Source organism: Nicotiana attenuata, chromosome 6, assembly GCF_001879085.1.
Source record: "Nicotiana attenuata strain UT chromosome 6, NIATTr2, whole genome shotgun sequence".
NCBI lineage: Eukaryota > Viridiplantae > Streptophyta > Magnoliopsida > Solanales > Solanaceae > Nicotiana > Nicotiana attenuata.
The window spans coordinates 3,270,700-3,284,130 of record NC_031994.1 but is presented as its reverse complement, the minus strand read 5'-3'; the positions used below and the strand labels follow the sequence as shown (position 1 = coordinate 3,284,130).

Genomic DNA, 13,431 nt, shown 5'->3' with positions numbered 1-13,431 from the left:
AAATGAAAGAAGATCCGACTAACTCAAGATCGGGTGAATCTTTTCCTTTATTTACATTTTATTGCCACTTAATGTTACTTAATGCATCTATCTTTATGCTATTAAATCTGGCCATAATCGCCGTCAACATTTATACTCGGCTATATTTTTTAATTCGTATTATTCATCTCGGATCTAGAGTTGATTGTCCTTAACTAGGATTTACCCCTTCATCTTTGATTGATTTGTCCAAAAAGTTTAAATTTTTTTGAGTCAAACAGTTATTTGTATCTTTTCAAAAAAAAAAGATACAAATAGGTCCTAAACGTAGCAGGATCTTATCGCTTTCATATAAAGGAGAGAGAATGAGGAAGAATCAAACTCTATAGTCTTGCCACATCGATCAACAGCAACAAAATTCCCCTTATGCACAATGATATCGACTATATTGAAACTTACATCTTTTAACATAGTCCAGATCTCATCCAATGACTTCGAATAAATTAACATAGTATGATCATATTTTAGAGCTTCAAAAAACGCCAGTAGAGAAATATTACTGGTCTCATGAGTACACAACAAAACTTTTCTAACAAAGTCGAGTTTTTCGTGCTGGACACGATAAGATTTACAAACTTGAGAAACGCGGAAGTCTCACAGACGGCGGCACAGTTCTTCTCCCTAATATGAAAGAGATAGAAGAAAGGGTAACGCAGTCTTTTCATATTAATTTTAATAGACTAGTGGCTACTATTGCTAAGCATTGAAAATGCTGGATAAAAAGTAAATACCACTTTAAAAAGTGGCTACCCCACACAATTTTTACGATAAGGTGCGAGTAAATTTATACCATGTTTAGTTGGCAATAAAAATTTATCATGGTCTTAAAAAAGAAAATCCCACTTTATCCCATCAAACTTGGGATTATATTATTCCACCTCCCAAGTGGGATAAATTAATACATGGATTATCTCAGAATTATAATCACGGGATAATTTAGTCCGCTACCAAACGACCCCGAAGGGTCTTCCTCACTAGGCGAGTGGATCCACATTATTATATGTAAATGTGACCTTAACGGCCTCTTTTCAAGCAATTATTCGCTTCAAGATGTATGACAAGACCTTCATTCTCTCGATCGATCGAGAAGCACAACGGTATAAAATAGACTTGAACACAAGTAAAAAATATATGTCTATCTATTGCACCCACGTCCCGGGGGGGTGGGGGGGGGTGGGGACAATGATCCATAGAGAGAAATACATGACCAAAACAACACAGAGATTGGAGAGTCAGTCAGCCACTGTCTATTTCCTTTCAACTGTGAAATATTCTAAGATACATTACACCTAATTGATCTCATTTACATCTATCCAAATTATTATGAAAACTGATACAAGCTTGAAGAACTCTAGAAATGAAATTACCATTACAACAAACGAACATGGACTGGAAATAGTGCAACAAAATCTAAGCTGGGATCGGTAACGGCCCGCCACCGAGGAAATCCTTTGAAGCCAGCAGCTTTTCAGGAAGAAGTTCTCATTTACAAATGTCACCAAGAATCTTCAGAACAGTACTAGAAGAAAGTTGGTGTTACTTGTTACTCCCGGGGACGGGCAAGCCAGAGAGAGCTAAGTGCTCGAAGTCGAGAGAAATAATCACTGATGGCAAGAAGAGCACGAGCTGATTGGCGAGTTGTCAATATGCGATGCATTTGCTGCAGTGTCTGTTGTCGTAGGTTATCAGCCTGACATTTAAAACTTTATAGGTCAGTATTTTGTGTGCGAGGGAAAGCTTCCAACATGTACTCAAAACAACAATTACGGATCAATCCCAACCAAGTTGGGGTCAGCTATATGAATTTTCACTGATCAAGTCGCTCCATTTAAGCTCATCTCAAACCAATACTTTACAAAAATAAAAATAAGAATAAAAAGTAATAGAATTTCACTATATTTTCTAATGGCACCAACATGTACTCAAACATGCAGATAAACATTTGCACAAATGGCAGCTTATGCATGCAATTTACCATCTAACCCAACTAAACTGCTGCATTTCAAAACATAAATGTTATGGAGAGCATCTCTAAGGCAATGCAAGGTCATACAACATAAAACAGATCTTCTTTTCTTTCTGGAATTTGTCAACCTACCTAGCAAAGTTTGCAAACCTCACTTGGTCTTAACCTTTTCAACCATAACTATTAGCACCATGCTGGTAATAGTACCAGTTTTCCAATTGGTATAGCCCAGTGCTGAGTTGTCTCTGATTTGTCACTATAAAATCAAGAGTAGAAAGGGGCGAGAAGTTCTGAAACTTTTTACTAAGAAAAACACGGTCAATCAAATATGACGCCCGAAAACCCCTCATACATCCTCTCTATCTTCGGCACATATGCAAAAAAATACAAGGACTAAAGATCTTCAGCAACTTGGGAGCATCTTTTAGGTAAGATACACAGCCAAGCAACTATAAGAGAGAGAGAGAGAGAGAGAACTACAGTTGCTTCAACTCCATTCTTTGTTTCCTACTTATTCTCATCAGGAAAAAACACAAAATATCAAAACATAGAAGAAAAGAAGGAAAAAAAATGATGGAAACGAATAAGTAGTTCAATAAAGTCCCAAGGCACTATGTTCCACTTCGTAAGCTATTAATGATCTCAAAGAAGTGCAAATAACAAGGTCTAACGGCAAATACTTCAGACCACTATTTTCAGACCACTATTTTAAATACCAACACAAGACACCTATACCTCAACTAGGTACCTATTTTGAACTCATCCACGAGTATACTTATGCAACCTCTAAAGATTAATTGTTGCATAAATGATACAAGAGAAGCCACAAGACATCGCCATGAGAAAAACGGAAGAAAGACACGCTAAAAAGGAGAACTTTCCACCAGATAGAGCATGTATCTCTCAAATAATACATGCAATCCTGAATCTAGTATCCCCATATATGGCATACAACTATATCACTTGATTTTTAGTAACTCGTATGATGACCGGGAAATAAAGGTCCTAACAAGCACCTAGAAATTTCCTCCATTAATCTTGATGCTTGCATCAGGTATGCTGCCTACATCACACCTGCCTACATCACACCCCTTGAGGTGCGGCCCTTCCCAAGACCCTACGTGAATGCAGGACCTTTTTTAACACAAGGTAGTGCTAGGTGGCTAACGAGGCATGACAAAAAGGTCTCAAGTTGTTATTACTATGGTAAGGTCCAGATGGTTCTATATGCTAATGGAACTACACCGAATCTTCTCGATTGAGAGAAGATAATTAATGCAACCATCATCAAAGTTAAGATCGCCACCATATAATAAAAAAAATGGTAGCCATGCTCCGCTATCATAATTAATGTACTATGTAATCAAGCGGTGCAATAAATGCTCCGCACTCTATCCTTTATTACCTTCACATACATTGTCGTATTTTTGTATTTCCACATCTAATAATAGGTGTATCTTGCAACTCATTTGTATCAAGTTAGTTACCAATTTAAGAACACAAATCCCCCCTCCGTTCCCTTTTACTAGCCCCTTATACCAAAAACAAATCTTCCTTTTACTTGTCCGTTTTAGCAAATCAAGAGAGTTTTTCTTCCAATATTACCCTTATTTTTAAGTACCCTCACTTCCTAAGTTTATTGAAGTTACAACTTCAATAACCATTTACAAGGATAATTTAGTAAAACAAATCCTTAATAAATGATTTCTTAAAAGAAGTGCCAAGTAAATAGAGAACTAGTAAAAGGGAACGAAGGGAGTAATTCTCTCATTTCTTTCTCCTCCCTCAAGATTTTACACATGCTATCAAAGACTCTACGGCCTAATTTGAGATGTATCAGAGCCTCTATAAAGACATAAATTGCTTCTGCGCTCCAAGGGCAGCCTTACGTCACCTTTTGGTCAACGTTGTTCATTTTGTAAATATACGGTGATAGCTCAGAGAACACAGCCCTTTTTTGAAATGGTTATTATGGTGGGCATCTCTCTTCCTTGTTTTGGCCACCATTCAGGCAACTTCGGTCCCTCAATTTTTGTCGTCCAGCAACACATTTTCTATCAGCATTTTGTCAGCTACTACACTAGGCAGGCTTATGTCACCATCTAGTAGATGTCTCCAGTCATTGCCACCTAAACGTCCAGCGACATGTTGCCGTCTGATAGCACATTTTTAATCAGCGATTCAACAGCGCCACGTAGAGATCAAACAACAAGTCTTTCAGTCAGCACCTCGTCGTTGTCCAATAACATTTTTCCAAGCAGCACGCATCAGTGCCACGTCGCCATCAGCAACATGTTTTCAGTTAATAGTCAGTTATCACCACTTCACCATCCAGCAACACATTTCCAGTCAGCGTTTCATTAGCGCAGTGTTGTTTTCTAGTGACAAGTGTCTCCAATTAACATCATGTCATGCCACATCTCCCTCTACCAACAGTTTTCGATTAGGGTCAGGTCATTGTACATTGACACATTTGCAGTTAGAGCGACGTCGTTGTCCACGGACACATTACTCTCCACTCAGCACCTAATCTATACTACATGTTTCAAATTCAGCTCCTTGTCACATCCTACAACCTGTTATTATTCAACCAAAACCAGGTCGTCGTCAAGCAACATTTCATAATACGTTCAGCACCAGGTGCCATCCCGTGAGATGCTGTCATCCATCCATCAGTGCCATGTCATCAAACAATAATCTTTCCTGCATGCCCAACATGAATTCCCAGTTTTTGATTTGCAAAGTGTCCTCACCATCTTGAGTTTAACAGGGCATGTTAAAGGACAAGAATTCCCAGTTTATATTTGCAAGTAATGGTTGGCGTCGTAATGATAAATACGGTCATGTCAGGCAATACATGCACTACTATCATAATAAATGTAGTTAACTTGTATAATAAATGCACGATACTTAATCCTTTAATAATTTCACATATATTTCTGTATTTTCTGAAGTATTTTTATACATACAAAGTTGTATCTTGTAACGCATTTGTATTACCCCATATATCCCATTTTATATGGCACTCTTTCTTTTGTTAATGTATTCCAAAAGAATGACAGATTTAAATTTAAAAACTTTTTTAACTTTAAATTTATCATTTTATCCTTATTGGCATGCTATGATTGGAAGGTAGTAGGTGCATCATTCATTAAATGTAAATCCGCTCTGGTCATAAAGACCGATAATCGGGGGTATACTCAGTCAGTTGTAATTAATATCATTTTGATATAACAGATTTTTTATTTAAGAAAACAGCCAAACCGGTAATCAGACCGAAATTACTTCAGTTCATTAATTAAGTTTTCCTCTCTCATTTGATTCTATTGAATAAAATTAGAAGAAAAAAGGAAAGGAAATGTCACATGATTTAGCAAGTGTGCCTATCAATTAGATAAGTTAGTGAAAACACATAGCTCAATTTTGATATATTTTTTCTAGATTAAATAGTTTGCCTTTATAATATTTTCATTTTTATGCGCGTAATCTTTATCTGTGTATTATATTTCAGAAACTCCCTGAAGACAGTTAACCAGTGCGAGGCTATTGTTTGTTCATGCATTTGCTGCTGCTAGTATATGTGTACGCCTTGAAGATATTTACGGGTATATATCAAGTTTTTCTCGAAGTCTCCAGGTGCTCGTGCACCCTCGCCGGACAACATAAGTCCGCCTTAGAGTTTTGGTATGTGCCAAACATCTCGTTTTTCTTAAACTCCGTGCCCAATCAAACACCGCCATATAAAATGAAATGGCAAGAGTAAGTTAGTTACTAAATTATGAAAAACATAACTAGTTCTCAACATCTCCTCCCAAGATTACAATAAAATGAATTCTCTTTGTTACAGTGTCAACAAGAAGAGATGTCAAATTTATGCTTTTTCCCGCATTCAACAACAATGACAAAATAGAATACGACACTTTGGTGACAGATCCTGTCCAAGAGGGATGTTGGTTGGCAGGAATCCTTTGGGGTGGAATAGACAAGTATGATGCAGTAAAAGGTTTATTTGAATGGACTTAAATTATGAATCTCTCTTGAGGAACCTGGAAATTCTCCCCGTCTCATTTTATAACACACGTGTCATCTTATGTGACACAATTTCCTTTTTATTATGTCCCAAAAAGAATGGTACAATCTATATTTAGAAATAATTTTAACTTTAATTTTCTCATTTTACCCTTAATGATTATATTATACCGATGCAAATGTCTATGGCATGTTTTTTACCACAAGTTTCAATATTTTTCTGTCTTTCTTAAACTCTATATCCGATCAAACATTAACAACAAACACAGTGTAATCCCACAAGTGGGGCCTGGGGAATGCAGTGTGTACGCAGAACTTATCCCTACCTTGTGAAGATATCCAATCAAACAGCATCACAAAAAAAATAAAAAATAAAAAAAGGATGGAGCCGAGGAAATATGACACTATTCAATGACATATCAATGAGAAATCTGAGGCTTTTAGGAGAGCATCAGATAACCCCGTCTATTTTTTCCAATGAATACACACAAGTAAAGCATTAAGCACCTGGCGAATGAAGCCCTCAAGTGTTCCCAGCTTCCCCATTGCCATCGCCATTTGACCCATGTAATTGGCAACATTCCCCGAGGAGCCTGAAGGTCCAAGAGACCCTGCCAAGGTCTCAGCCAATGACTGCTGTAATGCCTCCATTCCCTGGGATAAAGCATCTTCAGCCTGTTGCGATGACTCTTGCAAGTTGTTGATTGCTAACAGTTGTTGTTCAGTTAAAGGCTCTAACTGATTAGTGAGAAGCTGCAACAATGGAAAAGGAAATTAAAAAGGGGTTTTTTCATTTTTAGCGCCGTGGCCGAAAATAATTACAGGTGGTAGCCCAAATATACAAAAAATATAATTTTATATGTATTTATGTATAGTAATGTATATTTATACTTAAAATACAAAACATATATATTTGCCAGCTATTATTTTTTTAGGCGGCCCAAAAATGTAATTATCCCAATTAAAAACTAGCAGGAGGTATTGAGTTAATGAGAGCAAAGGATGCACAAAATAACCTGCCTTTTAAACACCTCCAGCCCTTGGAAAGAGAAATAAAGGGAGCAAGCAAAGATTTTAGACATCTAAAGCTAAGAGTAATAAAAATGAATTGTAACCAAAATGAGAGAGAAAATAACAGTGGAGGAAGAAGTATAACTAAAGCAAAGATTATTACGAGAACATAGAATTTCAGGAGTTATCCGGTCTAAAACCAAGAACTTCTGTCTAGATAAGTATAGACAAGTCCATCATCAAGAAAGTGGCTGTAACTAAGGTCAGAAGTCGACTTGCAAATCCTTCATCAAGGAAGTGGCTGTAACTAAGGTCAGAAGCCGACTTGTCCTTTATTATTATTACTCCCTCCGTCCCAAAAAGAATGATACTTATTGGATCTCGAGAGTCAAACTTCTTAATTTTGACCGCAAATTCGGACATGGAATCTTGAAGTTTTTTGAAATAAAATTTACATATTTGGAAACTACAAGTACAATGTCACAATAATTAACCATTCAAAATATCTAAAAGACGTATAAAAAAGTCGTGGTCAAAGAACAACTCGTTATACTCTCGAAAATACGAAAAGTGTCGTCCTTTTTGGGACAGAAGGAGTATTATTTTATGAGAAAGGTAGAAAGATTTGTCCTTTATTATTCATAGTGAAGGTACACAATAGTAAGATTTTCATATGAAAGATTAAGCTGACTTACCACGTTGAATTCTAAAAGAAATCACCTCAATATTGGTGAACTCTTTTCTGAATGTGGATAACCACCAATTGTCCTAAACATCTAAACCCATTCCCTTTTTTTTTTCTTTCCTTAATTCCATTGGGGAGGCGGGGGTTGGGGTTTCTCAAGCAGTGCTGTCACTTCTTGGAATGGAAGAAAAGGCTCTCACCTTGAGAAGTTCTGATGAACGGAATCCACCCAACCACAAGAAGCATCTTTCTGCAGGAGTTTTCCACATGCCTGACAATATATGAAAAACATCAGCCTTTGCAGCATCACCTTTAATCCTGAATATGTCATCATAGTGCGCCAAGATGCCATCCACGATTATACGCAGTTCGCCATCACCAGCATGAGAACTTACAGCTCCCCTAAGCTCAGTAATACGCCGGTTGTGTTCTTCCAGCCATCGTGCATATTCTACATCAAACGTCAAAGCTCCTAAAATAGCAAATGTTAATATTACTTGCTTTCTCCGAACCCAAAATGTAAACTAGCTACATACAAAATCAATTATAGTCCAAATATATTGATCAAAAGCAAAGAACCAAAAGGGCATTCCATTAATCACAAAGTAGTTTGGATCTGTTAATATGATCCCACTCAGCACAATCATTCCAATATTGGGAAAATAATGTCTTTCAAAGAAAATTAGGGTACTATAAAACAGAAGACTCCATTTTTCGCACTTATCCCTACACCTACAGAGAAGTCTCTACCAAACTAACAAGGTTCCTGGCAAATATTGGATTTAATGCAAGTGTAACAGCAACTACACCTTAATCCCAACTAGTTATATCGCCTATATAGATCCTGTGCTTTCACTGGGTTCTTCTCTTAGTTATGTCCATATCAATTCTAAGGTACGTCATCCTTTTTACCATCTTCAATTATTATAGTGTTGCACCAGCGGACGGGTGCATTTGAAGGTTTATGTTGGCCAAACCATCTCAAGCTTGGAAGTAGCAACTGTTTGAAAAGTTGGAGTCTTTTCACCATTTTGCAAAACAAATTAGCTTACCATTTCCAGTCTTTGACTGTGATTGATCTCCTGAACTTGAAATAAATATGCCCTGCAGATGAAGAACAAAGCTTATCAAAAATGTTTATCATCTGAAATGATACTAGCCAACAACTACATAGGCTACCAGTAGTTCTAGAGCAAGACGAAATAAATGAGGAAAAATAATTGCGCCGAACAAACCTGTTGCCGAGCTCGTTGAAGCTCCTGCTCTAGCTGTGTCAGCTTCATTCTACTACTCTCTAACTGTTGAACATATGCCTAGACCACCAAAAAACCAAACATAGCATATACTTGGTGTAAGTGAAAGTAAAAGTATATGCCCTGCAACTTTAAACCCCATAAGAATGACAGCGGAGCGAAGTTAGACAGAGTTTTGGTGAAAGTTCAGATGTATAGGCTCAACCATGATGGCATGATGGATAAAGATGTCAAATGGATAAGGTAAGAAGATGCATAACAAAGTGAAAGAAAAAGTACTACAGAATGTTTGTAAGACCAGCACTGCTATATCACAATGAAAGCTGCACCTTTAAGGTCCGATATATCCACAAGATCAGTTATGAAAAAGAGAATGTTAAGACAGCTGTACAATGACCACATCCGAACAGAAGGTACAAGTACAACAAATACTGGATAATAAGAGAAAAGGCGCCTAAGATAGTTTGATTGTGTTCTACATAGATGCAAATACTTAAGTTATAGAAATTATCTTATTAGATTCAAATTATAAAGTATTTTGTGGTACAGATATTGGGACGTCATGGTGTAGTTATGTACAATACTCTTACTATTATTTTCTTAAATTAATTATGAAATAGAATGTCTTACCCAGTTCGCTAGCATTAGTGTTAGTATGATACCCTTTTATTCATAGATTGCTATTACTACCTAGAGTTTAACTGTTTTTGGCTTCGGTCTTTTTTATCTTGTTGTTCCTATTTGTTGCCATTACTTTTTTTTCATCCTTTTTCCAACCGAGGGTCTATCAGAAACAGCCTCTCTGCCCTTCCAGGGTAGATGTAAGGCAGCGTACATCTTACCCTTCCCAGACCCCACTAGGGGGAAATCACTGGGTTTGTTGTTGTTGTTGTTTAATTATGAATGGAATAGATATTTTAGTATTTTGGGTAGCCACCCCTTTTATGTTTATCTATATATCACCTTTTGTGTCATAATCCTTTTCACCTCCTTTCATTTCTTTCCCTCTTGCTAAAGAACTCGTAAAAAAACCTCAACCCTCTTTTTCCCTTATCAAAATCCAATTATCTTACATGAAACAATCAAATTCTCCTACTAAATTAACCAGCTAGACTTGTTTTTGATAAACCCCTAGTTACTTCTTTTTGTGGTAAGTTCACTAAACCTGTTTTTGCACTGCACATGTTTTGGTGTTTTTAGCATACCTCCTTGAGTAAAACTCCAATTTAAATGACTCAAAGTGATATGGAAAGATAACTTGTAACTCTACAACTTTTATGTTTATTCCAAAACCTAGTTATGCTGTTTATTACCCTAAAAATGGGACGAAGTACAAGGCAGGTGCTGCCCAGATTGATTTTTTTTTTACAAACCTTCCATGTGCTACTATACAATATTTTGAGCATATCTTTTTTTCTTCTTTTTTTCCGAAACTCATGTTGAGGTGATTTAAGACTTTTTAGAACCACAAGACATAGACCGATAATTTTCATGAAGACTACAAAATCTAGTTTTGCCGTTTACCTCCTCAAAACTGAGTCACAGTACAGGGCAATTATGCTATCCAAATCTTAATTACAAAAGGATGGGAGCAATGCAACTGTAAGAGGATTTACCTTTTTCCTTAGACGACTCTTTCGTGCAGCTTCACGATTCTGAGCAAGCCTGCGAAGCGTCTGCACAAGAAAAGTTCAACATCAGTAGGATACTTTTCTTTTCCAATCAAGTTTTATTAGCAAACTTTAAATGTGCATAATGGAATGGTTGGAACCTTTTGATCTCTTGGTTTGTCACTTCCATCAGAAGTCACACTGGCCACTGGTTGAGAGTTTAGAAACTGCGCCAAGAATGATGAATATCAATTTTCATTAAGAATTTGAAGTACAAATTATCATGGTACAGCAAGATTCTGGAAAGTTACGGAGTAATTTGCTGGCTTGAAATCAAATTTGTTTATTCTTTTCCAATATCTGTGAACCTAAAATTAGAATCAGGGTTGATCCTTTTTTTTTTCCAAGTGTTCCTCTTTTCTTCCTGAAACTCTTTGATGACATGTTCTGGTTTTGCAAAACAGGAAAAGAAATAATGTTTTTAAGTCATTTTAGAACATAGGGAGACGAGATAATAGAATATAACATAAGAAAAAATTCATATTAACTTGATTTACTTGTCAAGAAAAAAAGCATAAAAATTGATTTACTTATCTTTGAAAAAGATAGCTACTTGATTTCCAAATGGGAACTAAACTTTGAATGAAGATAATCAAAAACCATCAGCCATCAGTTAAGAGATTATGTTAAGTCCAGAAAAGCTATAGCTGAAATTTGAAAACAATAAATAAGATAAGAAAGTAAAGACAGATTTCAGAATTAACTGGTTTACCCTCAAGTTTTTATCATCTGTATCAGCATCTGTTGACGTGCTAGGACTGATCTCTACCATCATGAAGTGTTACCAACTTTGCAGATGATCACTGGGAACTTAGATTGACTCTCTCTGTAAAAGCACCGAATTAGAACACGACGTCAATACATATAGATGAAATTAAGTTGAAAATTGTACACAGATATTGTGCAATCATATCAAAATGCAGAAGGAACTCCACCTATGTGAGCTTTGCAAAGTATACTAGTAGCGACTCCAGATAAGAGAAAATTAAGGACGAGTATTGAAATGTAGCAATTCTCTGAATATTTAACTTTAACAAAGAGAAAGCACATCTATCTCCTACTTAATACTAAGCTTCAGCCCCACTAACATTGGCCATTAGATTTCATGCATCAAAAGTTAAATCACAGGTTACTTTCTCTTCTGTATTTTTTTTCCTTTTTCTTTTTTAATTTTTTTCACATTGCCAACTGTAGCTTGAGGGCTTGAGCAGCAGTATACACAATCCAAAATAGAAACGACGACCTATAGTCGTAGTTGGTTATATGAATCCTCTATGTCTATTCTCCTATAGTGCGCCCAAGGGTGTAGTCTAGCGGTTAATGCAGTGGGTCCCACTAGGAGTTAATTTCTTCTCATCTATTTAAAGTTTTAAACATTGGTGGTCGATCATAAGATACTTGTGCTGATGGGAGGTAGCAATACCCGGTGGAATAGTCGAAGTGTGCAATATGGCCCAGATAGCACCGTTATTAAAGAAAAGTCTATTCTCCGACAGTTTAGACCGATATCATTCCAATACTCAATACTTTTTCTTTCCAGACAAATCAGGAAATCCTTTTTTTAAAGTATCAGAGCTACAGTTTCACATCAAGAAAAAAAATTAAATTGCTCAACAGTTCTCAATCCTAGACAGACATAACTTCTGAGCTAATAGGATCAAGAATCATTTGCATCTCATATATAATATAGGGCTTTTAACACATTTGGTCAATCTGCCAAAAATGAATACAGCTGCTAGGCAAATATACAAAAACATATACTCCCTCCGTTTCAATTTATGTGAACCTATTTCCTTTTTTAGTCCGTTCCAAAAACAGTAACCATTTTCCATATTTGGAAACAATTTGCTTTTATGCAATAATTTATAGCCATACAAAATATATAAGCCTCGTTTTACACCACAAGTTCAAAAGTTTCTCTTTTTTCCTACAATCCGTGACCAGTCAAATAGATCATATAAATAGGAGTACTGATTATGTATAAAATATGTATACGATATATTATTATATAAAAAATATACATTCGTCCACTATTATTTTGAGTATTATACACTAATATAAAATTATTAATTCATCAGCTATTATTTTGAGGGGCGGCTTAGTTTCCCCAATAATAAAACCCAAATCAAATCTCCCCTCTCCCCCACCACCCCCCCCCCCCCCACCCCCACACACACACACCCCACACCCAACAGATAAATTCAAATTTGCTAATCAAATCCTCAGAAAAACCAATATTTTCACCTTCCACCTCAAAAAAAAAAAAAAAACACAGACAGCCTTCTAGCTAGTACATGGCAACTGAAGCGAAAGAGAGTTAAGCGACTTACAGTTTAATAAACGAATGACTTCAACCAAAAACCAAAGTTGGAGGAAAAAGATTCGGTATTTTACTTCTGTTCTTGTTTTTGAACGCCTTATTCTGTTGCTTTTTGTTTCTTCTTCTTCTTTTTGTTCAGAGTTCAGTAAATCAGTGAAATCAATTGAAGTTCTTTTTTCAGCAAAACAACAAACAAAAATGGCGATATTGATGAGTTGGTGTGACGCTTCACTGCTTTGTCAGCACACTCTCTCTCTTACCAAGCCAATTTTGACTTTTTTTTGGTCCTAGTGGATTCTTCTCTCTTTCTTTTTTTCTTTCTTTTTTCTTTTTTTTAAATTTTTTATAACACCTCTAACTAGCATTTTTAAAAATAAATTTAGTTGAAATTTGAAAGAGAAAAAAATGTATTGAAAAATAATTTTTGACATGCATTTTGCTTGAAAAAGATTAAAATT

At 36.1% G+C, this 13,431-nt stretch overlaps 1 protein-coding gene across 2 annotated transcripts; it reads right to left on the bottom strand.

Annotated features, from left to right (window-relative positions):
- LOC109226499 (transcription factor TGA2.2-like) lies at positions 1,244-13,274 on the bottom strand. 2 transcript variants are annotated; one of them, XM_019391271.1, is made up of 9 exons: positions 12,984-13,274; positions 11,366-11,479; positions 10,755-10,820; positions 10,600-10,659; positions 8,966-9,043; positions 8,783-8,834; positions 7,931-8,202; positions 6,542-6,787; positions 1,244-1,729 (listed from the first exon to the last, which is right to left on the bottom strand). In XM_019391271.1, exons 2-9 carry the CDS (start codon positions 11,426-11,428, stop codon positions 1,583-1,585), a joined length of 984 nt encoding a protein of 327 aa, XP_019246816.1. In that variant the 5' UTR covers positions 11,429-11,479; positions 12,984-13,274; the 3' UTR covers positions 1,244-1,582. The 2 variants fall into 2 exon arrangements, with proteins under 2 accessions (XP_019246816.1, XP_019246817.1); XM_019391272.1 differs by lacking the exon at positions 12,984-13,274 and adding an exon at positions 12,077-12,419 and having other exon boundaries at positions 1,267-1,729.

Bases quoted from the DNA above. Each gene is read 5' to 3' on its own strand.
- LOC109226499 (XM_019391271.1), bottom strand. From the start codon at position 11,428: ATGATGGTAGAGATCAGTCCTAGCACGTCAACAGATGCTGATACAGAT. The intron at 9,044-10,599 runs GTAAATCCTCTT...TTGGTGGTCTAG, and splicing joins AGAGTCGTCTAAGGAAAAAG to GCATATGTTCAACAGTTAGA. The intron at 8,203-8,782 runs GTAAGCTAATTT...TTGCTATTTTAG, and splicing joins ACAGTCAAAGACTGGAAATG to GAGCTTTGACGTTTGATGTA.